This window comes from Ciconia boyciana, chromosome 1, assembly GCF_034638445.1.
Source record: "Ciconia boyciana chromosome 1, ASM3463844v1, whole genome shotgun sequence".
Classification (NCBI taxonomy): Eukaryota; Metazoa; Chordata; class Aves; order Ciconiiformes; family Ciconiidae; genus Ciconia; species Ciconia boyciana.
In genome coordinates this window covers 200574021-200599583 of record NC_132934.1, presented here as the reverse complement: position 1 = coordinate 200599583, position 25563 = coordinate 200574021, and the positions used below count along the sequence as shown (strand labels likewise).

Sequence of the window (25563 nt, the reverse complement as noted above, 5' to 3'; positions counted from 1 at the left end):
GCTCTGTACCTGTACTATGTCTAATCTCCTTTGCTGTATAGCATAGGATTTCAGAATTTATTGTTACTTTCATCCTTCGACATGTTAAATTTTGTGCTTTTATTTTCTTTACTTGGTTTGGTTTTTTAATTTATTCTGAAGACCGTTAAGATAGTAATAATTGTTGTGGTTAAAAATAATTCCAAATCAAGAAACCTGATGCTGATGTCTTTTACATATTACAGAACCAGCTTAGCTCTCAACCATAGCTAATGCTGGCTGGGAGGTTTTAAATGTTAATCACAGTATTTATGGTATAATAGGATAGCTGTGAAATAGTAAATATTTTGGGGGAGGATATGCAATTTGGGGATTTTTTTTTTCTTTGGGTTTTTTTGCTTGGTACATTCTGCTCTTAGTTTGTAGGGATAGTGTTATGAAATAAGAAAGTACTATTTTACTAGAAATAAATTTCTTTATCTGATTTTGAAGTCCACACTTGAATATGTGAGTGGCCCCAGTGCTGCACATTGCTTTGGGTTCTTTCTTCATCTCTTTCCATTTTTAAGAAACCAATGATCCAAGAGAAAAGGGAGTGCAGTGCTGAATGTTTTTAAGTTCTTTAATGTTGCATCATGTATGTTTGTATTTTCTCTTTGGACATTCAGTTTTGAACCTTTGGGGATGGCTGTTCTTGTGTATATGCAATGTGCAAACAGCAAATCTGGAAACGTGCATATGTAAACAGCGTAACTGAAAACGTAACATAAGCGTTATTCTTTTGTCACAGCTATACCAAAAGGGACAGGATAGGTTTCCAAGATACTAAAAACATAGTCATGCCCAGAAGCCATGGAAAGACTTGAAGAAACGTTGAATACTGTCTCTCGAAGAAACAAAAAGGCATGAGATTAACTTTGAACTTGAGACATTCCCACACAACCAGTATAACATGCACTGCACATGGAATTATGAAATGAACATGGAATTTTGAGAGGTCGAATGATAAATCTGTACTTAACTCTCATTACAGACTGTACTCTATTTGTTCAGATATTTTTGTATTTTGTGTTTAGATATGTATTTGAGAAGGATATGGGTAGCAGGTTGTATGTTCTGGTTTGATTTGGGGCGGAGGAGCAGTTTGCAGTACCAGGAATCTTCACAAGTAGTGTCGGGTATGGTGCATTATTGTGAGGATCCTTAAGAGAAGCTTTAAAATTGAGACGCATTGTTTTGGTGCATTCAGTTCTGACAGCAGACTTTATTCAAGCAAGTTCTTAAAACTTGTGGAAATATTCGGTACTGGGGAACTGTAATAGGCTGTGAGAAGCTTAATTCTAGTGCTCATGTGCATCTGGTTTGGAGTGGTGATTAAGTGTAATTCTTAACTGGTAGGATTCAAATGTTCCTGGAGTGTGGGGGTTTTTGGGTATTTTTGATATCAAGAGAAACTCAAACTATAACATTAGGAGTTTTTTAGTGTATGTTGTTGTAGGTGCCAAAGTTGCTCAGGACACAATTATTTGAGCATATTTAGTTGTGTAACAGGATTTATTTAGGTTTGAACTTCCACTTGCATTAAGGTTTTTTGAACTGAATGTATTCAAGGAATTCTGTTTTTATAAAAGGTATTTAGACTTTGGAAAATGTCACTGACAACTCATTGGGCCACAATTGGTAAATTGTAGGTTGCTTTTTTCAGTTGTAACAATGTTTTCTTGGAAATTTTTTATTAGATCTTGCTTTTAAAGGAGAACTGGTGAAGGAGAGAATATGGGAGAGTTGCTATTACACACTGAAATAAACTCAATGGGATCAATAATATAGGAAAAGTTGATGTATCATTTGATTACAGCATTGTGTTGTACAACTGATTATCATGTGTCACATAAGTCTTAGCAAATGTTTTCTTACAAACAGTTGTAAAATACATAGGTCTGACCGGTATGAGCTTTGTATTAAGCAGTTTATATTGTAAATGTCATACGCCTATCAATATGCTATACATTTGTAGTAGTAATAAATGAAAACTGATTCTTATTACTTGTACCTATCTATATACTTCATCCCTATTTTTTTGAATAAATATTACACTGATTTGAACAATTAATTTTCAATAACTTATCATGGACATTTTTTCTTCCTGGAATGAAAAAGTTAAAATTGTGGGTAATAAAAAATTACCGTGGCTCTTGGAATGGCCACTGACTGCAAATAATCCATCGGCTACAAAGGGTTTCTTTCCTCTGCCTTAGACTGTTGGTGGGAGTAAGAAACAGTGTTATTCCTGGGATGGGGAGTAGGCTTTTTCTGAAGTGCTTAAGTCACCTTTCAAGGTGGTGGATGCACTTAGCTTTTTACGTACCAGTTTCAGAACCTGCTTTAAAACACACACAAATACTCTTGAATATTGCATCCTGTGTTTTGCTTTTCTGAGAGGTGATGGCTGTTCTTCGTTACCTAAAACTGAAGTAATTACAGAACTTAGGTTTCTTTCATATTAAAAGAGCTATGAAGAATAAATAGATTAATAAATTGTGTAAGAATGTAAAAAAAATTTAAATAGACATAGCCTAACTAATGCTCATGGTGGTTATATGCAAGAGCATGTTAATTTCCTGATGGCACAACAGCTGTTCATGAAGACAGCTAAGTGCAGGTCAAGCTTTTTTAAAAAAGGGAAAACAACGCTAAAATACTTCCTCCAAAAATGAAATAACTGTGATAGTTTAGATAAAATAACAAAGCCCTTATTGGACGTGGTTATTTTCTTTTAAACCTGAAGACAACTACTACTTCTAGATCATAAATTCTTTACCTGTTGCACTGAGGTACAATCTCTTCACATGTAAAGGGGCAAGAGGGAGTTAAAGAATGATGCTAAACAAAATGAATAAAACACCACAATGCTAGAAGAGAATGAGATCATATCTGACAAGGAGGTGGCTAAATTGTCTGCAACTGTGCAAATGCTGAAATATTTTATTTCTTCAAGTAGGCATTTCATATAATTAAAATGAGAACTTAACCATTTTAAAAATTACTTTAGTGATTCATTTAAAAATAAGTATCTATGCAATAAATTGAAACAGACCCCGAATATACCTGCTGTGAAGACATATTAACCAAAAGCATATACATATGTTGATTTAATGTTGTGATACTGTTGCATATTTTCTGTCTACAAAATTAGTCGACTTCCTTTTCATGGCAGTTGCAACCTTGTTTGTGTCCTGGTTTGCTGGATTTGGGTACAGGCTTGACAACCTTGTTCTAAGGAATAAGTGAATTCTGTGACTTGGCCTGTGCAACCCACCATACCTTTTAATTTTCAGCTGTTCAACTAAGATAAAGCTGAGTCTTTGTCTACTTTTAAAAATACAGTCTTTAACTGCTTTGCTTACTGGCCTAATCAGTCCACAGTGCTCTTGATTGTGCCATGAAAGCATTTAATGCTTTACTAGTTTAAAATGTTCCTTTACTTTTTTTGCTTTGTTCCCTTAACTAAAATTCTTCTTGTTGGAATATGACCTGGGATTTGCTTGCTTTGGGTGCTTCTTAAAAGTTATGGTCTTAATGTGCTGTCAAAAAAGGGGGGAAGGAACTCTAGCTGTTTCTTCTTAGGCTTCTTAATAGCTCTGGAATGAGGTCAGTACCGGGTGAATGCAAGCCAAATGAGTATATTCCTAGTTGGAGAGGATGCTTGCAGTGTGTTTTCATCTAGTGAAAATTTTCTTTCAGCACTGAATAAAAGTGCATTTGATTGACTTCCCTGATGAGATGAAGACTTACTACTGAACATGCTTCAAGACTAACCAGGCTATGCCATACCTTTAAGCCATTCACTTACAAGCAATAGAAAAAACCCAACCTAGGCAGTTGTGCTTCCTTGTTTTGAATTCTGCTCTTTGCCAAACAACTGCTTTTGTGAAACTCTTGAATTCATCTGCTTTATCTGTGTGCAGGGGTTTAGGAGCCTTCACTGTGTACAGTAATATGTGTATCAGTTCTGCAACTTATGATTCATTGCTTTTGTAGAGTTTGTATTTAATATCACAAAATGCATTGTTACCTACTGGTTTCAATCTAACTGAATGCTATGCTAGAATAGAATGTCTTGTCACATAGTACTTCAGTGGAAGCATCTAGGGTTTTCAACTTTATCTTGTTCCATGCAGTGTCTGTTGTCTTTCTGTGCTGCTTTACTATTAGAACAGATCTGTCCTTCTTATTTTGATAGTACAATTAACTACAAAATCTGCTGCTTCCTGCCATTGTTACTGCTTTCTAAACTCTTGTTTCCAAGTGTCTGTTTCAACAGTAAATACTGTTGACAAAACCAGTAATTGTGAGAGTTTAACAGCTCCTTTACATTGAAATATTAGAAATACTGACTTTTTAAACTTAGGGGTTTTGTTTTGTTTTTAATTTCTGGTCACTTTTTTAAAGAGAAGTTCTGTGGTTTCAGCTAGTTCAAACTGTGGTTTAGTAGTGGAATCTCTTCCTCATATGATAAACCACTTCTGTCTCACTTCAGGTAATACTAAATTTGATATTAGGTAATCTCTGATAATACTGAAGTCCAATACCATGTACACTCCTACAAATGGAGATAGCTAGATGCTTTTTACCCCATCTACCATGGTTAAATGACAGAAATCTTTATCAACCAAGAAATACTTAATTCCCCTTCCTTCCTGCTTAGTGGTGTGTGGGGTTTTTTGAGGCCTCTTGATATTTATGCCTCCAGTTTCTTGTGTCTCTGATGCAAATCAAGTTCTTCTAGAAACTATCCTGTTGTTCTGCCTTTTCTTCTACCTTTTATTTACTCCTGTTTCTGGAACCATTTATTTTGCCATTTCTGCTTCAAATGTCTGTCTTCAGCTGTAGAATTTGCTGCTCTTCAATAAAAACTATATCATCAGCTTCCTTAAGCACCTGAATTATCATTCATAGTAAGTGTTCAGGATGTTATTTCCTCAATATTTTAGAAGATAGTGAGATAGGTATATCAGAGATGTTAAAACAGCTTTGTAGTTCTGAAGAAAAGTACTTATGGCAGTCAAAATTGTGAGGTGTGATCTGTGTGGGAGCACAGGAAATTCTTAGGAAGAAGCAAGAAGGTGATACGACTAGGTATCGGAGGTAGGATGGATATAACCACATCTGTGCACTGCTGTACCTGGAATAATTGGAGAGGATTGAGGGGAAGAGGGAGAAGAGGCAAAACAGAAACAGCTGAAACATTCAGTTAATGTAAAAGTAACTTGCCTTTTGAGTCAGGGGAAGAAGGGATTTTCAGCTCTGCTTTTCTTGAAGGCGTGAAGGCAAGCGTCTTGAGAGCAGCAACAAAACTGGCAAAAAGAGGGAGCACTGGCAGTTGGAGATGCCAAATAAAAGTTACTGGACAAGTTACTGATTTGGCTGTTTGCAGAGTTCAGCTGATGGAATGTAAACACAAATCACTTGGTGTTCAAGGACCACAAAAGCAATTACTTCAGCTTTTGCTCTTAAGACTTGGGCAAATGCTTTTCAGGTGTTACTAATCTTAATCTCTTTTGTTGGAGCAGGGAAGAGTTTACAGTTGTTATTCTTGGGGGAGAGATGATTTGGGTGCAGTATTTCAAAAGACTGTGTCAATAATATGGTTTCTTCCTTCTTTGCTGTTACAGATTCTGCTGGCATCTGGTTCTTTTCTTAGATGTTCGTGTTGCTTCTTGATCCATCTGGACCATTCTTTTTTCAAATAGATCTGAAGTAGTTTAGCTGCTATTTTCTTGATTGCCTTACTAATGGATCTCTGTTATAGAATTCCATGTAATGAATATTTCTGCTTTTCTACTTACAGAAAATTTTTGTCTTATTTTTTCCTTTACCTTTGTATTTGAACACAGGTTGACTGTGTTTCTGTCCCAGAATATTCTTTTCTAGAAGCTTTCCCTGTATTTATCTTATTTCTGATCTGAAACTGTTATTCTGTAAAGCTAGCAGAGAGAAGTTTGCCTGGATTGAGAAGTATGTACCAATCTGGTTTACTGTGGACCATATGAGTTTGACTGCAAAGCATTTCCTTCAACTGGAAACAAATCTTCGGGCTGCCTACATAGTGTTGTAATAATGAGCTGGTATTCTGATGTTCTCAGTCGACTGGCCTTTGCATGGGAGAAGTTGTAGCAAGAATGCTCTCTTACATTGCAGGCATTGTCTTCATCCTGCTCTCTGTCCTTCTGAAGGCATGTGAAGCAGATCATACTGCTTTTTTTCAGTCAAGAATAAAAGTCTGTAGCACAGATGCCTAGATGCAAGGCACTAATAGCTTTACTGAAATACTCTTGCAGCCAGAAGGTTCAAGAACAGAGACTTTCATCAGTTTCAGTTGCAAACAGAAGTGAAGCTCTCTTCTAAACTACCATGAAATTACAGTATTGGTCTGATACTTTTTCTGGGACTTGATCTTTCTTCTTAGTAGGATGTATGCAAGAAGAGCTCTAGACTTCAGCTTTCGTGATCCTTTCAGTAAGAAATAAAGGAAGATCAAGATTCCTTCTAAAATGACTGTTGCTGATAATGGCAAGAATAAAAATTCCTCAGAAACCCTCCAAGTGAAATTTCTCTTCTTTCCAGAAATTTGGATTTCTGTTGCAACAAGACTTGTATTTCTGGAATATATCTCATTGATCTGTTTTGTCTTGCATCTTGATAGCCACTTTTGTAGTTGCCAGTTTCACTTCAATATTGTCCTAGTGGACAGAATGAGGATTTGAAATGTATATAGAACTAGTAACACGTAAGATTTTTCAAATCACATCAAGTTTTATGTCTTTTCTCAGTTATCTATCATGAGATACCTATCATGAAGTAGACCTGATTTCTAGGATTAAGTCTCTAATAGGGTATAGAAACAAGTCATGAAAGAACAAGTGAGTTTAGAATCAAATATAAGAACAGAAGAATATTCAGGCTTCTGCATTTACCTTAGACTTTATGCTTTGGAAGCAGTCAAATATGCAATGGGATCTAGCTAAAAGTAGGTCATCTCAACACAGAATCTAGATAGAATAGTGAGGGAGAGGTGTACTCAGACTATTTTGCATCAAAATTCCCCTCAGAGGGCACTGGGCCATTATTCTCTAGAAATTTTGCCTCTGGATTAATTTAACTTTTTTTAAACTTAGTAATCTAATTGATACAATTGTCTGTACTGGTTTGATAGCAATGTTTTTACTTAAAATTTTTCTTAAAATAGCAGTCCTTAAACTTGCATATATTTTATAGGACACTGTAGATTTGAATTTGCCAGAAGTGGTGCATGGAAGGAAAATGCTTGATGCGTTCTCTTGTGGCTTGGCTCCAAGTTAATTCCATTTTTGAAGGAAACTTGAAACTGATTCTAGTTTGAATGTGCAGGTTTTTGTCTATAATCACTTTTGCCTACCATTGAAGTATCATGAGCAGCGCAAGATGAAGCTAGTACTTCATCTGGAATGGAAGATAACTGCCAAGAAAGCAGCTTTGGAGAAAAAGGCTTGGGTATCCTGGTGGACAACAAGTTGAACAGGAGTTAGCACTGTGGCCTTGCAGCGAAGATGGCCCACTGCATCCTGGGTTGTGTCACAGAATGGTTGAGGTTGGAAGGGACCTCTGGAGGTCATCTTGTCCACCCCCCTGCTCAAGCAGGGTCACCTGGAGTAGATTGTCCAGGACCCTGTCCATTTGTGTTTTGAGTATCTCCCAGCATGGGGACTCCACAGCTGCTCTGGGCAACCTATTGCTGTATTAGCAACAGTGTAGCCAGTAGGTCAAGGGAAGTGATTTCTGTGCCCTGCCTGCCTTCCTGCCTTCCCTTCCCTCCCTGCACTTCTGAGACTGCATCTGGAGCACTGTGTCCAGTTTTGGATTCCACAGGATGAAAGGCGTTGACATGCTGATGCAAATTCAGTGGAGAGCAGCTACCAAGATGTTTAGAGGGCTGGAGCACATGATATAGGAGGACAGGCTTGGGAGATGTTAGTTTGTTCAACCTTCAGAAGGCTAAAGGGGGATCAGTTATCTAATGGGAGGGTATAGAGAGGACAAAGTTGGACTCTTCTTAGAAGTGCATAGTGGAAGGATGAGAGGCAACAGGCCCAACTTGAAAACACAGGGAAACTTGATTTAGATAGAAGGAAAAGCTTTTTTCTGTGAGGGCAGTGAAATCCTCCAGAGAGGTTTTGGAATGCTCATCCTTGGAGATGCTCAGATTTGACTGGACAAGATCCTGAGCAACCAGCTCTGGACCTGCTTTGAGCAGAAGCTTGTACTTGACCTCTGGAGGTCCCCTCCAGTCTACATGATTCTGTGATTCTATTCTTCTGAAACAAAGAATGAAGCAATGATGTTTAAAATAAAGAATCAGGAAGTTTTCTATTTTTTTTGTTCCCTCTTTACTTAATCAGTAGTGAAGATGTTGGTATTCTTTGTTCTGTTTTTCTCTCTGCCAGTGAAGTTCTTTCTTTTGTCCCCTGACTGTGAAATACCAACAACATTGGCACAGCTTTAAATTTTTCTAAATTTATTTTCTGAACACCTGCTTTTCCTTGAGGATGGTTAAAATATTCAATTAAAAAGAAAAATCTTCTGTAGTAAGAAGATGAGAACAGCTGTTCTAGTTCAGACTGGGGATAGAGACTCCTGCAGTGTATGTAAGTGGGCATGCAAGGAAGTGTAAGAACAGGGCAGGAGGTACTTGGATATTTTCCCCTGAGCATTCTCTTAGCTTCTGACCCTTTAGAGGTCAGGGGACCTCTTGAACTTTATGCAATGTTCCTGTGTGCTATTTTTAGTGAATCTCTTTAGTAAGTGCTTGTCCAGTCTCCTTGTGAACACAGAGAAGCAGTTTTCCATCCATGACACTCTTCGGTAAGAAGTTCTGCTGACCTGCTGTCTGTCATGCAAAGAGCTGCCTCCTGTTGTTTGTTTTGAAACTTCTGTTAATATTCATATGATTTCCCATAGTTGTTAGTATTGGAAAAGACAATGAACAGTTGATCCCCAGTGCCCCACGTTATACCGTTTTGGTTCTGTCATTATTCTCTTAAGCTATCTTGTTTCCAGGCCAAAAATCCTTACCTCATAAGAATGCTCTTCAACCCTATGTATTACTGTAGTTCTCCTTCGTTTTAGTGAATCTTCTGTTTGTTTATTCCAGCTAGAAGGGTACTTCTAGGGAAAGGATTCTCAAATCTTATTTTTTCTATGGAATGAAACTAATACTGCAGATTCTTAGAGATGAAAGTATGTTGTGATGAATGTGAGAGTAGAAATGTAAGTTACCTGAGAACCTTGAGAAGAGAGAGTCTCATCTGGAAATTTGACACTTAAGATGTCCCTGCTCACTGCAGGGGGGTTGGACTAGATGACTTTTAAAGGTGTCTTCCAACCCAAACTATTCTATGATTCTAAGAACAAGAGAAAATTCTTGGTCTGCATTATGGCTATCTAAAAACATATGGGATAGTACAGTATGAGGTCCTCTGATGTTCTGAATGGAGGAAGCCTTTGAGTTAGACTATTAAAATAGTTGTGAGACACCTATATAATGCTGATTGATGAATACTTGCAGTTATGCTTTAATCTTTTTTTTAATAATAGTGTTGTATTCCTTGGGTTTTGAATGGTTTTAATATTCAAACTTACAAGTTTGGGGAGTACTGACGAGTAATAAAAATGCAGGAAAAAGTTCAACTTGAAGGAAATTATGATTATGAGGTTTTGGGAGCAATAAATTTGAAGAGGTTTTGGGCCTTTTAATTTTTTTTTTCTTCACTGGTGTCCTACCTCCTTCACTTGTGTAACAACATGTTTAAACTTTTAATAATGCAGAAATGCTCAAACACTCTTCCTAGTTGCTGTGAGAAGAATAAAGTGAGAGCTTTGCTGTTATGCTTTTGTTTCTGCTCACAGAATCTTCTGCATCCTTGATATGTTTTTTGGAAATTCTTGTTCTTCGTAGTGTTGATAATTTAGATCGAGGCTTGCTAGATTATAACTAGATATTAGTAAAGATTCTTCTTGTTGCTTTTAAGTCTGAAAGATCTAGGGTGAAATCGGTAAACAACTCCAGTATTATAAGGATATTTGAAATTCAGAAGTGATGGACATGCTGCTGCACTGTACTTTGTGTGCATCTTGACATCAGTTAAATAATGAGATACTTGAGATGCTGGTCAGCAAAAGCTCTTTCTACTTTCAAAGGATTTTTGTCAAAACATGTAGTCTGTTGACACAATGAATCCTTTCTGATTATGCTCTGATCAGCTTACTATAAATTCATTTATTATTACCAGTATTTTAATCTTGCTGTCTCTTGAAGTCATCATGGCCTCAGTTTGATTTTTCTTTTGGACCTAGAACTTGTGAAAGCTTCACTTACCTGTGCATTGTTTACTGATTATATTCCTGAATGCTCTTTGTGGAGCTGTGTGTCAGCATATTTGTATTAGTGCTTCTAGATTTACATTTTGGTTTATTCTAGAGGTACCAAGACTATTTGTGCATGCAGGTTTTTTGATGGTTGTTGTCCATTAAGCTTGTTCCAAGAAGTCAAGTCCTTGGTGAATTGTGACCTCCTGTGTTCTCACTGGTAATATAACTTGAAGTATTCTTGATGTCCTGCTTTTTTCTATTAACATGTCAGAGGAGGTGAATGTGTATTGGAAGAATAGCTCCAACTCATAGAACAATATAATTGCTGCATTTTGGTCTTGGTACTTAGCGTGAATTTTGTCAATATTGTGGCTGATTAGGAGGATTATTAGGTGCTGGGTAACATTTTTAAAGGCAAACAGAAAAAAATGAAATAAGATGGGAAGGAAGGATCCTGGAGTTGTATAAAATACCCTCCTCTAGGTAGGAACTTGATATCTTGACACACACTCCTTTTTGGAGGAAATCCACAGCAAAGGTTTCATCAAAGCAGCATGTGGAAATTGTGAAGTTGTGTGGTATCTTGAAATTTTTCTGGTCTCTTCAGGATGTTACACCGAATTTGTGGCAGAGGCATGTGTATTTGTACATTTTTATGTACATGTTTTTAATATAGGGAAGATGGATACATGTTATAAAACCATAAGTTTCTTCTCTGGCTGTCTGTAAGACTGGATTTAGCTAGTTCTCAAATGTAAGTAGTTAAAAACAGGAAGAGCAAAGATATCTACTGAGGCTTCTGTTACTCTGAACAAAGTGAAGCACCTATGAAACATGCTTTGCCTTTCCTTCCCGCTTCAGTCCTTGAGAAGAGGGAAAGAGGGAGAGGTAGTGCCAAAATTATTCCTTAACAGAAGGGAAGAAATCTTAAGTGCCTAAGTGTCAATAGGGTATTTTCTAATACTCAGTAAGGAGAGAGTCTGCCTGATAGGAAACTCATGGCTGTTCTAATGAGGAATTCTCTGTGATGGCTGTCAAAACCATGATACTACTTCTATGGGCAGGGAAGGTGTCTAGATGTTTTTTTCTGAAACTTGCTTTATGGCGCTTGAGATATTTGCCTAACAATGAAGTATGTAATATATGTAGCAGGTCAGAACTATTGATTTTGTGTGTTGACTGTGTCATTGGTATTTCTGCTTGGTGCGACTTTTCTGTGCTTTCTATAGAACATTTGTTCCCTTCTGTGGAAAACTGTTGATTGACTGCTGTGTTGAGAGATGTCAAAATTGAGTCTGTTACCAGATTCACGGAGTCACAGTTCCTCATTGGATCCGATGAGGAGCATAGGAACTCTCCAGTGTGTTTCTCCTGCCTGGAGGACTGGAACTAGGAGAGTTGAGAAGCTAGGTGTTGTCCTAACAGTGCTGTTACCAAGAAACTGCTACGCCTAACTCATACTTGATAATATTAAGGGTGTTGTCATTTGGAGAGTACAATTTTTTTCAAAGTTTAGCATCATTATTTATCCTTCTTCTTTGCCGTGCCAGACTCCTGTTTCTTTTCTTACAACCATTGTCCTATCAAGAAGGAGAGAGGAACAGTGTTGTTTCAAACTCTTCAATTCAGCACAGCTTGCTGTATGCTCTTACCACAGCCACAGTTTGGAGATGGTGGGATTTGGGATGGGGTTTTTTTGTTTGTTTGTTTGGGGTTTTTTTGAGGGGTGTGTGTTTGTTTTTTGTCTTTACACAGAAGTTTAGTTTTAGTCAGCTTCCCCCAAGGAGTAAGAGACTCAGCCATAGTACTGAATGCTCTTGAGAGGATGATCATAAGAGTTAGTTAATGTAGGAAGGTTCTGATGGGGGAGCAAATTGCAGAAGTAAATAAGTTTTCCTCTGTGTTTGCTATACCATAATTTAAAACCAAAAGCCAAACATAGTTTTAACTAATGCATTGTTTTGCTTTTTTTTATGTTTTAGAAATATGGCAAATTAACATCTTGTACTGGCTGCAGAGCTCAGTGCAGGTTTTTTGACATGACTCAGTGCATAGGACCTAATGGATATATGGAGCCATACTGCTCAACTGCATGCATGAACACACACAAATCAAAATATGCAAAATCACAAAGTAAGTGAAAAGGATGATGGATTTTCATCACTGATCAGAGTAGACTTTTTTTGGAAGTTTGAACACTGCGGGGGGGTTGTTTTGTTTTGGAATTAATCTAGGCAGATGTGACTTTACAGGTTTTTAAACTTATTTAAAAAAAAAAAATCATATTCAACACTAGTAAATGAGGGGTCATTTTCCCCACTGGCCTCTTTGCTTGATGTCAGAAACAGTTTTCAACTGTCTCAAGACTTCTGGGGAAAAAGTGTTGAGACATAATGTGCTCTGATGTGTCACAGAATGATAGTGCAATTTGCTTGCATATGAATTAATATTTTCTTGTCTGTGATCCAACCCCACCCCATTTTATCTCCTCAAGCAACAGTTGGAGAAGGATAGAGGTAGTTATAATGTATATGGATATTCTCTAGGTAAAATTTTTTATCTGGGTGAAAGGAACTGGTAAATAACTCAAAATGTGTGTTCTTCAATATGCAAAGCAGGCATAGATCTCAATTCAGCAAACTCAAAAGTTGAAAATGCTCTAGTGAATTTTATAGAAGAAGGTGCTATTTCATATTTAATGCTGATCTTTAATGGAAGAATTCAGCAAAACCTCTGCAATTTCTTTTGTTTTATGTGACTCGTAGAAGCTGACTGGAAAACAGACAAATCTTAGCTTTTTACATTGAAATGGTGGGAAGAGCTGACCTGTAATCCAGAGGGGTTTTTTTCTGCGCTACTATTTTGTGTTTATTTTGTTTGTAAACTACGTTTTTCTTTTAGGTATGGGAATTATTTGCCACTTTTGTAAACGAAACTCTTTACCTCAGTATCAAGCCACAATGCCTGATGGAAAACTGTACAACTTTTGCAGTTCCAGTTGTGTAGCTAAATTTCAGGTTAGCTGTTGTGTTAAATATTTTCCTCCCTAAATATTTGTGTACTTGTGTTTGTGTTAAGTATTTGCATATTAAACTAACTTGTTTGTATATACGTGTTTATGAGTAATAATTAACATAGCAGATGCTTCTGGCTCATAACAATTCCTTTGATCAAAGTACTCTTTCCTAATGATAACACTAGCTGCTATCTTAAACTTAGAAAATCAGGTAACAACAACCCATTTCTCCTTGATAGCATAAGAAAACACAAAGCAATATCACTGCTCATCTTATTTTTACCACCCCAGCCTTTTTATGGAGATGAGCCTTGCTGTTTTGCATTGAAGATCAACAAATTTCATGTCTTTTATACTAAATAGAGTAACAAAATTCTCATGTTGAATATTGTACTAACAAAGGTGTGTCATGGGGAATAGTGACTGTCTCTGAAATGAAAGGTTAGAGCCTAAGCCATTAGAACGTCTATGGATGAAACTAGCTGTTTAAATTATGTCCAGAAACTGGAGTGTTGCAAGCCCAATGATAGGCATACTTCAAGAGGCTGCTATGCTTTGTGCAAATGTAATATTTTTAAAATGACAAGGTTAAAGCATGTGTAAATCTGTTGTAGTGCTTAATTTCTAGGTGATCAAATAACATTTTTAAAGAAAACATTTCAATTTTGTATGTAAAAACAGTTTTCCCAGATGTGCACCGTATAATTGATAATTGCCTTCTGATGTGTTCTTGAACAGTTACACCCATACAGGGTTTTCCCTTTTGTCATTAAACTTTGCTGTTTTCTGTCAACTGGAAAGTAAATCAATCTCTTAATTGCTTCCTTAATATACCGTGGATAGGACCTCCATCATGTAGCCCTATTCTGTGCTTCCATCCTAACTCATCTAGTAGATGTCTGTTAGTGGAACTGATTAACAAAATAGATGCAGACTGTTAGTATGTAATGACAAATCTGTAATACTTCTTGCAAACTCATTCGGCATCTATTTTATTCTACATGGTCTTAGAATTGATTGCAGCCCCAAGAGCTCTCAGAACAAAACCTTTCTGCTATTTGAGTGAGAAAAATAAAGCTAATGAATGACAAATACAGCCTGGGCCTTCTTGGATTTGCAGATAAATCAACATTAAGCAACAGTATTGAATATAACTGCCAGATCAGTTGGTGCTGGTTATGAATTTCTGATCTTACTGAGACCTTGCTGATGCTTCTGTTGCAGTTTGTGCTACATGTAGACCTCTCTCTGTAATGTTGTAGTGGAGTTTAATTAGAGCAGCCATACAGTCTGTGAGTTCTCAGTAAAGACCAAAAACGGGTAGGTGGTCACTTGCTTACGGTTAGTTCGCTCAAACATCTCTGTCATAGATTCTGACTTTTGATAGTTTTCATGTATTCACTGTCTAGAAGAATAAAATGTATTCACCATTAGATAGGAGTTGATTGTATGAGAACAGCTTCTTTGTTCTATTCATGTAGTATTTAGATAGAAAGGACGGTATACCACAATGTGAGCATTGGACTGTAAGTGTTCCTTTGAGGCTTTTTTATACCTAAGTGACACATAAGGGATTGAACCTAAGTTGAGAAAATGGTTTAATCCATTCAGTGAATTGCAATGCTTTCTGCTATGATCTTTTGAAAAGCTGATTTACTGTGGTGCTCCATATTTTTCACTGTTTACTAATGCAGATAACTCTTGTTTTAATTTTCTGGCATTATACTCATACCTTTTTCTTACTGTGCCTGTTCTTCCTATATGTTATTCTTTGTTAGGGGTTACCCTTCTCAGAACAGAATAACTGCTGTTTCATGTCTGTCTCCCTTCTACAAAAATTTTAGTCCTTTTGGTTTACAAATGGGTTGGAATATTTAAATTCCTAATTTGTTTACACTACTTCAGTGTTGATTGTCATTTTATCTTATGAATAACCTTTTGTTTCTAGCTAACTTGTTTTAATGTATTAAAATATTTGAAAGATTCAGTTGAGCTGCTTGTTGTGCAACTTATGTCCATATCTATATTCTCCTTTGTGTGGACAGCTTGCAAGAGTATTCATCCTTGTAAGAAAGAGGGTAAAAGAGGGCGAATAGCCTGCTTGATGTGATTTTTCTTTGGGAGTTGGTGGTAGAATAGTGTGACTGTATCTTGTCTTCTTTCACATTCTGTCTGGGAGGAAGTTATTGCAGTGTTAAGGACAGAACTGTTCCAAAGTTGTATTGTTTTAAGGCAGTTTTGCTATCAGTACCTTTACTGGGTCAGTTGAAGATCTTGCTCTGAACTTGACTCTTAAGGAAAAATAAACTGCTAATTTATTTATTGTGAATGTGGAGGCTGTAGTACAAGTGTCTTCCCAAAGTTACCAAATGTATAAATGTCTTAAAGTACAAGCTATCTTGCAAAACATGAGTCCATGCAAAATTTTCAGAACATTTGTGCTAAAGCTTTGATTTTTTTTTTTGTTTGGTTGGTTGGTTTTTTCCAGTTTATGGATGTATGTGGAGAGTTGTAGGACCAGTATGTGTAGGAATGATAAGTACAATGTGTTTTAGCAGGTTACTCACTCTGGTTATTCACTAATGTTGTGTTCTCTTTCAGCATCATTGTGGTGTCTGTAAGTGTTCTTTGTTATATACCTTACATCTCTCTTTCTCACAGACACACATACATACATTTAAAAAAAGGAGTAAGTTGCAGCAGGAAGTGTGGAGGAAGCTTGGCATGCTTGTCACAGAAATACGTTCCCAAATTTGATCATAATAAAAATAATTGAGGCTTCCACGCTGAGGCTGGAAGGTCTGTGTGTGCATGAGTGTAAGAGGAGTGTTTGGTTCCTTCCCTGTTTAATTTAGTGCCCCTGATTTTGCTTGTGGAACAGTCGTAGTGGATGTCCATATGTAAAAGATTCCTCGTACGTATTTGCTTCTCTTTTTCACATTAAGAACAACTTGATTCTTTCAAAGTTATTTTTTCTCAACTAGAAAAAAAACTGACCACAGTCTGTCTGCCTACTAGCTCTTTCACTTATACATTTATGTACAGAAATGTTTCCACAATGTGATTTTGTGTTGCTGTGAGCAAGGATGACCCCTCTGTCGCTTACGCTGCAGTGGCAGGGGCAGGCCAGAAGCTGTGCTACTATGCTGGTCTTCTCAGAAGAGTCCTAGGCTGCGTCTGCCTACTGTTGATTAGTAATTTGGCAGCTTAGAGCAGTTTGAGGTGGTTGCATTGAAGGCTGAAAAGGGCTTTACGATGATTTTTTGCTTTGCTTGGCACTTCCTATGCTCTTGTTGTTCAGGGCAGGCTCAAGAAAAGTCAGATTAAACATAACAATTTTTTTGATAGAATTTAAGATATTCAAAAGAGCATATATATACATATATATGTATGAGATTTCAAAGGTATCTTTGATAAAGCACAACCTCAGTAAAACCTTGCTGTTCGGGGTGACCTGTGAAAGATTTTTAATGAATTTATGATCTTTTTGCTGCATTATTCTTTGTGTGTAATAATGCTCCCAAATAATTCCTAAAGATATTCTCTATTCTAAGCAACTTGTAAGTTAGAGGCAAAGCAAGATGATGAAAATACTATGTGCATGTCATCTTGACTCATTAAAATACTATACAGAAGGAGTCCTTAATTGTAAGCAGGATAATAGAAACTTTAAGGAGGCATACAAAATCATCTTGTGATGAACTGCTATCACAAGGCATGTAGAGGATAACCAAGGGATCAAGCCCAGCCAGCATGGGTTTAGGAAAAGCAGGTCCTGCTTGACCAACCTGATCTCCTTCTACAACAAGGTGACCCGCTTAGCGGATGAGGGAAAGGCTGTGGATGTTGTCTACCTAGACTTTAGTAAAGCCTTTGACACTGTTTCCCACAGCATTCTCATGGAGAAACTGGCTGCTCATGGCTTGGATGGGCGTACTCTTCGCTGGGTAAAGAACTGGCTGGATGGCCAGGCCCAAAGAGTGGTGGGGAATGGAGTTAAATCCAGTTGGCGGCCGGTCACAAGTGGTGTTCCCCAGGGCTCAGTATTGGGGCCAGTTCTGTTTAATATCTTTATCAATGATCTGGACGAAGGGATCGAGTGCACCCTCAATAAGTTTGCAGACAACACCAAGTTGTGTGGGAGTGTTGATCTGCTCGAGGGTAGGAAGGCTCTGCAGAGGGACCTGGACAGGCTGGATTGATGGGCCGAGGCCAATTGTATGAGGTTCAACAAGGCCAAGTGCTGGGTCCTGCACTTGGGTCACAACAACCCCATGCAATGTTACAGGCTTGGGGAAGAGTGGCTGGAAAGCTGCCCGGCAGAGAAGGACCTGGAGGTGTTGGTTGACAGCCAGCTGGATGTGAGCCAGCAGTGTGCCCAGGTGGCCAAGAAGGCCAATGGCATCCTGGCTTGTATCAGAAATAGTGTGGCCAGCAGGACTAGGGAAGTGATCGTGTCCCTGTACTTGGCACTGGTGAGGCTGCACCTCGAATCCTGTGTTCAGTTTTGGGCCCTCACTACAAGAGAGACCTTGAGGTGCTGGAGCGTGTCCAGAGAAGGGCAACGAAGCTGGTGAAGGGTCTAGAGCAGAAGTCTGATGAGGAGCGGCTGAGGGAACTGGGGTTGTTTAGCCTGGGGAAAAGGAGGCTGAGGGGAGACCTTATTGCTCTCTACAGCTACCTGAAAGGAGGTTGTAGAGAGGTGGGGGATGGTCTCTTCTCCCAGGTGGAAGTGATAGGATGAGAGGAAATGAGCTCAAGTTGTGCCAGGGGAGGTTTAGACTGGGTATTAGGAAATTTTACTTCACTGAAAGGGTTATCAAGCATTGGAACAGGCTGCCCAGGGAAGTGGTTGAGTCGCCATCCCTGGAGGTATTTAAAAGACATTTGGATGAGGTGCTTAGGGACATGGTGTCATGTTAGGTTAATGGTTGGACTTGCTGATCTTAAAGGTCTTTTCTAACCTATACGATTCTGTGATTCTGTAACTGTTGGTTTTACAACCATCTTCTGTTTGGTTTAGAGCTTTCAGTAATATGAATTCAGTTCTTGATTTCTGTGGGAAAATATTTAGTTGGCCTTAGGAGTTTATGATAAAAACCATTGGTTTTGTTTTAGAAACAGTAATTCTTAATTGTTTAGATTTTTTTCATCTACAGTTAGATGTAAATGTACTTTAAAACAAGTTTTAATTTTAAACACTCTCGAACTCTGTTGTTCTCACATCTCTAGATTTTGTTATTGTTTAATTACCAGCCCCCTAGACTATGTAGGGCCTGAACTTCTACCACAGCAAACAACTGGGAAAAGAAATAAAAGAAGTTAACAGTGCCATACATGAGAAAACTACAAAAAAAAGATGTTTTACTTGTAGCCCTCACAATAGGGTGTTTTGGTCCCATATTTAAAGGTAATTACAGACATCAAAAAATATGGCTGCTTTTCATTTGATGAGCACTTAATATATTTCATCTTCATTCTTCCCTCTGTCTTCAGTGTTTCTGTACAAGTTGTCACATGTGCTAGTTGTTTAACATTTCCTTCATTCCTGAACTGGAAGTGGTGGGTATACTTGCTTCTTGATTTCTTTTTGTTTTCAACCAGAACTTTTAGGACTTTCGTTGTGCTTACATAACCTGTATAGCAGCATGTGTTGAGCATGGTGTTTGCTCTGTGCAGAAACCTGCAAATGCAGAAATGCACAGATTGGACCTTGAACTTAAAATGCCTTTGTGGCTCCCATGTTAGTACAAGTTTTCAGCTACCTATTTAGAGCAGCCAAAAGTCTAGCAAACCTCTCTCAACTACAGGGACATTTGCTGGATATACTGGGAAAAATATGACAATACTGTATATGAGCATCAGACACTGTTAAAGTTGTTATGGGAAAATGGACCATTGGGATAAAGGTGGCATCTTTTCTGCTGTATATGGTATTTTGTTCTCTGGTCCTGTCCGTGATTGGGAAATGTGCATGACTACTTAATGTCTGCAAACTCCTGATATAGAATTAGTGCATCTGCATAAAACGATACTGTTTGCACTGCTAGCTAGCACTCAGCAGTATGGGTCCACTTATGTGAGGGTTTATGCCAGTAAACCCTGATCAGTCTAATCACAATATTTTTTGGTTTTTTTTAGCGTAGGTGAACCCTTAGTAACAGGAGAGTCTGAAGAAACGTATCCTGTAACAGAAGTGTTTTACATTTTCACTGTTACAAGGTGGAGAGGTAGTAACAAATCTATCTGAAAAGAACTTGCTGACTTTTAATATATTTGCCTTGCTGCAAACGGTGTGGGAAAGTTTGTTGAGAAGACAGACATGAAGAATCCAGAGGACAAATTTCTTAAGTGACTGATCACTCCTGATTCAAATTTTGTCTTGAACATCACGTGTAATAGGTGTTGCTTGATCTAGGGAACGTGCAAAAGACTATGTTCTGTAGGCGTATAAGACCTACTGGAAGACTATGGATACTGTAAAATTGAGTTCTGTATCCATTGATTGTCTCAGAAATGCATTAAGTGAATTATGCAGTTACAGAATTAAATTCTCATACCTATACATGCAATCTATAGTATTTTTCTCAATCTGAAAACCTTAGTTGTTTGGGGGCTGGCTGTTTGAATGATTGCCTCTTCCTGCCATGGTGATTGAGGCCAGCTAGGACTACTAGGACTACTAGGACTACATCTGAGTAGATGCAGGATTTCTCACTGAAGGCCTTTTACTTTAGTATTTGTATTTTCAAGTGGTATGCTTAGGTAAGGTGTTGATAATCTGCCTTGGTGAGGTTTGAATTTGAAAATATTTGTTTGTAGGTCTTTGAACTTCTGTGACCAAAATAAAGCAAGCTGTGAAATGTATTTATCTGAAAATACATGTTTTGTGATTAACAGGTGTTCAGTTTTGGGAGACTATTTTTTGGCATTTATAATTACCCTTAAATAACAAGCATTAGAAAGGTAAGGTAAAAGAAATACAACTTAAAGGTAAAGATCTGAGATTGGAAAACCTAAGATGACAAGGGAAAAGGAATTTAGGGAAAAGACTAACCTGCTGTGCTTTTGCCAGAAATGCTCCAGAGTTTGTTTATAAACTCCAAAATTCTCAAACACTATAGGATTACTTGAAAAAGCACATTTTAAAAGTAACTTTCTTTTTTAGTGATGTGTGTATTTATATATTTATGTTTTTCAGACTCTCAGTGTGCAGTCTTCAACAAATGGTCAGTTTGTCTCTCCCAGTGATATTCAGTTGAAATGTAATTATTGCAAAAGTTCTTTTTGTTCAAAGCCAGAAGTACTGGAATGGGAGGTAAGGGGGTTTTTTGAGTTATTTTTAGAACGATGAAGTGTTTAAAAGTTTAAACCTGTAACTCCAATACAGTTTTTCTAGATAGCTATTTTATAAGGTATTGAAGCTTAAAAAAATTAAGTTAATAAAATCTACCTGGTTCTGTAGAATATCATTTAACATCGCTATGGATAAAAGCAGTTGTCTTTGTTCATAAATAACAGACAAAAAAACATCTGTGGGATTTAAAGAAAAATGTAATTTCTCAGATCAGCTGTAAGTTTGAAATCTGCTTTCATCTTCAGTTTATTGTATGACTGTAGATATGATAGACCATTGTTACACTTCTCTCTGAACTGAGAAGTATCTGAAGAGGATATGCTAAGATTGATTGGCATATTTTCTGTTTAGCATTTTCATATGAAATGATGAGTATTTGTAGCACTCACTGTCTTGAGAGTAACTTGAGAGTTGTTAATTTTTAGCATTAGAAGTCATACCCTAATTGTGTGTTTGCACTTCTGTTTACTTTGCATGTTAAATTTGTGTCTTAATGGCAAACTGTTATTTAAAGTTGCACTATCCAGACCTTAAGATTTTATCCATTAACCCTATTTGTGATGCTTTGTGACTTTGCATTTAGAACAAAGTATATCAGTTCTGCAGCAGAGCATGTTCTGATGATTATAAGAAACTGCACTGCATAGTTACATACTGTGAATACTGTCAAGAAGAGAAAACGCTGCATGAGACAGTGAATTTCTCTGGCATCAGAAGACCCTTTTGTAGTGAAGGTATGTATGTGGGTTTTTTTCTAAGGTATTGGGCATTGTAATTTTACTGCAGTTGACTTACTATGTTAATATTTAATGTTAAAATTTAAGGTAACAACTCATTCTGTTGTACTTGAGGCTAAAACAGAAGTTTCTTCATTATTATTAATGAAGTGCATGTACCTGTTGTTATTAGTGCATGTACCTGTTAATTTATCTGAGCTGCTTTTATGGTCTTTTGCGTTTTTCACCACTTACTCCAGGTTAAGGAAGAGTGGGCAACACTCTTAAGTGTGTGTGTATAAATACATACACATATGTATGCACATGCATATATACATATGCACAAAAAATTATACGTAAATTATTTTTTGAAATTTATGCAGCAGAGCCTATACCAACACTAACTGCATTGAGGAATACCAAGGTTTCTCTTTGATTAGTATAGTATTTTCATAATTTAATACGACAGTGGAAATTCTATGTTGGCTTAGAATGGTTATTCAAGCAATAACTCAAATGATGCCTGTTGATGTATGTTGATTACTGTCATGACAATTTTCCTGACTAATTATTTGGTTTTAAAAAAAAAAAACCCAAACTAAAAAGGAGGTATATGGGCCTAGGACTCTTTTAAGTTGCATTAAAATATTGTTATAATAGAAACAGCAAAATACAGTCTTAACAAGAACCTATCCTTTCCACTTCTGGTGAGCTGTCCTTCGATACTGGTATTTAATCCTGATCTTAGAAGTCTAACTATGAGTTTGGATGACCTATCTCTGGAGGATATAGTGAATATTTTTTTTCTTTGGTTATAATAATAATGCTTTCACTATCATTTGATAAACCTTGCTGAAGATCTCTGCTTTCAAACAGATTAAACAGCAGATGTGCCAATTTACTTGTAGCAGGATCCTGTTAAGCTGGAGAGGGGTGGAGTGCGGGGCTGGAGGCAGCCTTCCCTCCATGCCATTCCTTTATAGCTCTGGACTCTGCAGTCTTTTGTTTCTGATGAATGGAGTGTGGTGGCTTAGGTTTCTTTGCCATCATTACTTTCTTCTTGTGTTCTGGACTGCAAAGTGATAGCTGGAGAGGAAAAAAGGACAAAGCAAGGCCCAGTTTTACAGTGTATTGTTGCAGTGCTCAATAACATCTAGCTAGAAATTGTTTCTGTGAATAAAACAATTCCACAGAATATGTTCAAAGACAAGAGCAAACTTTTTTGGTCTGGAGATTACAGTATATGCTGGAATTACTGTGAATGCTTATGACTCCCTAATTTTAAAGCCTGGCGGCTGTCACAACAAAATCAGTAAGATTCATAATGCGAGCTATGCCATGTTAGTACTTCCGTAGGGGTATTTCTGTATGAGGAGGCTTGAAATAAGTGAGGACTTGTATTTCCTATTGGAAAACTTGAGGAAGCAAAGAAATAAAACCACTCTCTCCTGCGTGAATCCAGTTACTAAATGGGGGGAATCCATTGCCAGATGTCTTAGTGTGGGTCCTGAGTTTGCATGTGTTAGACTGCCAGCTTGAGAGCACAGATGATCTTTATGAGGATGAATACACCAAATGTTAACATTAGAACAAAGTTTATTGGCTTACTGTGATGATCTGAACCACTGAGTAATAGAGAGAAGGTAGTCAAAAGCACCATTAAGTAGAATGTAACTTGCATAAATATGGCACACATTTGCTAGCTGTAGCTTAGGTCTACTTTATGATGCATATGAAAAAAGCTGTCTATGTTACCCAATGAAAATAAACTGCTGACCTGGACAGAAGCTCCGTAGAAACAACTTAGGCCCTGTGTTTTAAAGGAAAACCAACGGTTGTCATTGATTACTGCAGAAATAGTGGAATCCAAGAGTTAACAGTGTTTAGTTCTGACATGGGGAGGAGAGGGCCAGGTCTTCAGATGGACTGAGTGGAGGTCAACAAATAGAAACTCCATTATCAGAGGTGATAGATTTCTCTTCCCCCTTTTCCGGGCACCCAAACACCACCAGTTTTTCCTTGATGTCATAACCTTTTTCCAGAAGGTTGTCCAACTGTTTGTAAAGTAGAAAAACTAGTAGAAGTACCAAATCAACTTGTTGGATATGGAGGCCATGCTGGTTTTGATATTGCAAAGTGTTCAAGGAACTTCACCAACTTAGATTATTTTGCTGAGCATGCAATTGTTCTTCAACAGAAGACAGTGTATTACAATTTGAGAATGGATAACCTAAGGTGCTCAGTCACAGAAGTTATTGGCATTTTTGGAAGAAATTGAAGTCTCAAGGGAAAATACTGGAAAATTTCAGGTGTGTGTTTATGAAAGAAAGATCCTAGATAAAATCAACAGAAGTTAAACAGGTGTTGAAATTTCTGCAAGAGTGCTTATTTGTTCGTCTTCAAGCAAACTGATGGGAAAGCATATATAAGATCAACCACAAATACCCCTTGACTGCTTATGCCTGCCTAGCCGGAGTACTGAAGATGTCATCATTCCTGTGCTCGCATTCTTCATACCTGAGGTTTTTTTTACACATTCACATATGAATATATTTACACACAAACCCTGGCACCCACATTAAAGTGTCTCGGATCAGTGTTTCTGTGCAGCTTCATTCCAACTGTGTTTCTTTCTATGTTTCTCTTGAGATATTTAAAAATATGTGCAGTGACCAGCTGAAACTTCTATTGCAATAAGGTGTAATTAGAACCGACCTGTCATTTGTGTTAAAGATGGTTATTAATTCTTTCGTGGAGTACGGTATGCTTTTTCTGTTTCTGTCTGAAACTCGGATGCTATGTGGAGGATGAACAACCTGAATGGACTAGTTGAAAGAGTTTAATCTGTTCCTCTGGTGCTGAGGCTTTGGAAATTATACTGTTCAGGTGTTTTGCCACTAGAATGCCTCATTCCAAAATACCAGTCTCTAACTTAAATAAGATGTATGTTGTATATGCTAAAGCAAGAAGATCAAAGTTGCTCATGGATTTTTATGTGTGTAGTTGCATGAGTGACAATTGAGGATAGGCTGTGCAAGTTTTTAATCCTGAGGAAATCTTCAAGTTACTGAGTTTTGGGGTTTTTTAGTATATATTCCTTCTGAGGGTCTAGGAGAACAGATCAGTCTTTGGCAATCTAGCAATGGAACCATTTAATGGTGAGTGTCACCATAACTTTTTTTACTTGTAGACTTATTTTGCATTTAATTTATCTTTTTGATAGAACTAAGTGTTATGATTTAAATAGCACAGGCTTTGTAATAATTTTATAATGTGAATTTTAATAACACTGATTCATATCCAGTAGTATGCTTCTTGGAAGGAGAAGGTCAGTAAGCTGTGGAGTAACTCAGTTATCTGACGCTTGGGAGTTCCTTTCAAATGGATAATACAGATAAAGACAGCTATAAAACTGGCAACTGTACTATCACCTTAATAGCATGCTAATAATTTTCTGGGAATTATGGATTCTGCAACTTAAACTCAATGTAGACATTCTGATATTTCATCTAAGTAGAGATAACCCCTTTTGAAATACTGTAGACCTGACAAGTGGAAAAAGGAATTTAGGAAATGAAGTGATTTCAGAACTGAGTGTATTTAGGAAAGGTGTATATTTAGTTAAAGCGTTGTAGATTTTAGAGTGGCATTTTTCCAGCCACTGCTGCACAGTAGATTTTCAGTAAAGTTATACTATTAAATGTTTAGTTGATTAATTTTTAGGTTTATATGAAAACATTACAGATACTGGGAATAGCCTAAATATGAGTGTGTTAAATTTTATACAAGTGCTTACATAGGAGCGTTTCACAGCTAGTTAAGATATTACCTGAAATTTATAGCAATTCCTGTTGCTACTAGAAACATTAACAAACTAGTTTCAAAACTAATAAGTGATATGAAGTGTTGCTAAGACTTAGTTATCGTTGCTGGGCTTCTTCAATAGCTGGAGGACTGCACTGAGGAAAAGCTGGTACGCTGGCCCTGCTGCGCTGAGCTGCTGTGTTCCTAGGCAAAGGGGGTTGCCATTAAGCCTGCCTGAACCTCTTCATTCCTGATGTTTGGTTTAGTTATTGTTAAACATGAGC

At 37.4% G+C, this 25563-nt stretch overlaps 1 protein-coding gene across 27 annotated transcripts in view; it reads left to right on the top strand.

Annotated features, from left to right (window-relative positions):
- ZMYM2 (zinc finger MYM-type containing 2) overlaps positions 1-25563 on the top strand; it is a 95501-nt gene that overhangs the window by 37143 nt on the left and 32795 nt on the right. For 26 of the 27 annotated variants that reach the window (XM_072850535.1, XM_072850534.1, XM_072850528.1 and 23 more), the window contains 4 exons: positions 12369-12519; positions 13288-13403; positions 20604-20720; positions 21343-21493. In XM_072850535.1, coding sequence (XP_072706636.1) covers positions 12369-12519; positions 13288-13403; positions 20604-20720; positions 21343-21493 — 535 coding nt within the window. The remainder of the gene's footprint in view (positions 1-12368; positions 12520-13287; positions 13404-20603; positions 20721-21342; positions 21494-25563) is intronic. The other variant, XM_072850555.1, reaches the window with a different exon arrangement.